The 1,325-nt window shown below is 41.3% G+C and overlaps 1 protein-coding gene across 1 annotated transcript; it reads right to left on the bottom strand.

The window, feature by feature from the left end:
• Nucleotides 1-321: 321 nt before the first annotated feature.
• LOC111389767 (AT-hook motif nuclear-localized protein 14-like) lies at nucleotides 322-1,189 on the bottom strand. The gene is made up of 2 exons (XM_023014732.1): nucleotides 706-1,189; nucleotides 322-386 (listed from the first exon to the last, which is right to left on the bottom strand). Exons 1-2 carry the CDS (start codon nucleotides 1,094-1,096, stop codon nucleotides 337-339), a joined length of 441 nt encoding a protein of 146 aa, XP_022870500.1. The 5' UTR covers nucleotides 1,097-1,189; the 3' UTR covers nucleotides 322-336.
• Nucleotides 1,190-1,325: the final 136 nt, after the last annotated feature.

Genomic DNA, 1,325 nt, shown 5'->3' with positions numbered 1-1,325 from the left:
CTTGAAGGCACGGGTGTGTAATGCATATAGAAGGAAAATCTCATATTGTTAAATCAGCTTTCCAGTGATGAGTTAGGTCAATAAACCTTGATATGCTGAGTGTTTAGTCCATTGCATAAGGTCATAGATGTGATTGTTTAAGATTTCATTTCACCAAACTCTCAATGCTGGATTTGACATACAATCAGAAATTTTATAAGGAAGTTGTTATTTGCTTGTTATGATAGATTTTTATTCTTTTCTCTGTAAATATTCTCCTTTCGATGTCTTTTGACATCTACTGGATAAAAGATTGAGTCTTTTTTAACAGAGTCAACCAGAACCTTGCGTTATCTTTCACGGACTTGCCTCTAGTCCTGCTGTGAGAAAGAGCATATGGGACCGCCCTGTGAACCACGGAACAATCTTTTAAAGCAAGACCTAGTAAACAACATGCCAACAAAGGGTATAGAAATTCCTTTTTCTTCTGTAGAAAGAGCCATGAGACTAAACTATTTCAAATGAATCAATGTGAAACATTAAAGAGCCAGAACAGAAACAAAAATTTAAATCTTGACAGGATACACTAATATAGGATACAGGGCACTAGTTGGTAGGCTAAAGATTATACCTACACATTTACTTCCATGCATACACAAATACATATACTAACGCATAGATACCTCAGATAAATGCACATATAGAGAGAGAGGGAAAAGGAATCACCGCAAGCAGCCAGCTGGAGTTTCTTCGAGGAATAAGAGGACGGGGTGGAGGCAGGAGCCGCCAAGCCTTGGTCCCGTTTCTTTTTGGAAGCCGCGGAGGAAGCCAAAGCGTGTAGCTTCCTAGCAGCCGCGGCTTGCTCGGGGGTTTCGTACTTTTTGGGTCTTCCTCTCTTTCTCTTCGTGTTCTCTGCAGGCGAGGAGACCGCAGAAGGGACGGTGGTGTGAGTGTACACGTCGCTGTTATTGGTTGTACTGTTAGGTACAACTCCATTAGTCGGTAATGGAATTGTGGCGGATGCGGCAGTCGACGGTGGTGGAGTCGTAGTTTGGAGGTTAAGCTGAGGGTGGTTGTAGTAAGAGCTCAGTCCACTGCTGTCATTATTGGCTTCCATGGGACGGAGAGAGCAGAGGCGTTGGAATTGGGATTTTTTCTTCCTGTTTTTCAACTTTTTTCAGTAGATTTTTTCTGCAAAGATCTCAGACTGTCTCTTTTTCATCGTTTCGGGGAAAAATAGCAATAGAGGTCCCAAAATTTTCATGTAAACTACATTTTCATCTTTAATTTTCAATGTTATGTCATCCTCAATACCTCAACCTCTTATTTCATGTTTCCCGTTAGGC

Source organism: Olea europaea, unplaced genomic scaffold, assembly GCF_002742605.1.
Source record: "Olea europaea var. sylvestris unplaced genomic scaffold, O_europaea_v1 scaffold6184, whole genome shotgun sequence".
NCBI classification, from domain to species: domain Eukaryota; kingdom Viridiplantae; phylum Streptophyta; class Magnoliopsida; order Lamiales; family Oleaceae; genus Olea; species Olea europaea.
Note: the sequence above shows the minus strand (reverse complement) of the source record. Positions and strands in the feature narration are given on the sequence as shown.

What these genes read in the sequence shown, in the direction of transcription:
- LOC111389767 (XM_023014732.1), bottom strand. Translation starts at nt 1,096, where the DNA reads ATGGAAGCCAATAATGACAGCAGTGGACTGAGCTCTTACTACAACCAC. An exon ending in ACTCCAGCTGGCTGCTTGCG is followed by an intron (nt 387 to 705) that starts GTGATTCCTTTT and finishes CGTGGTTCACAG; the next exon opens with GGCGGTCCCATATGCTCTTT.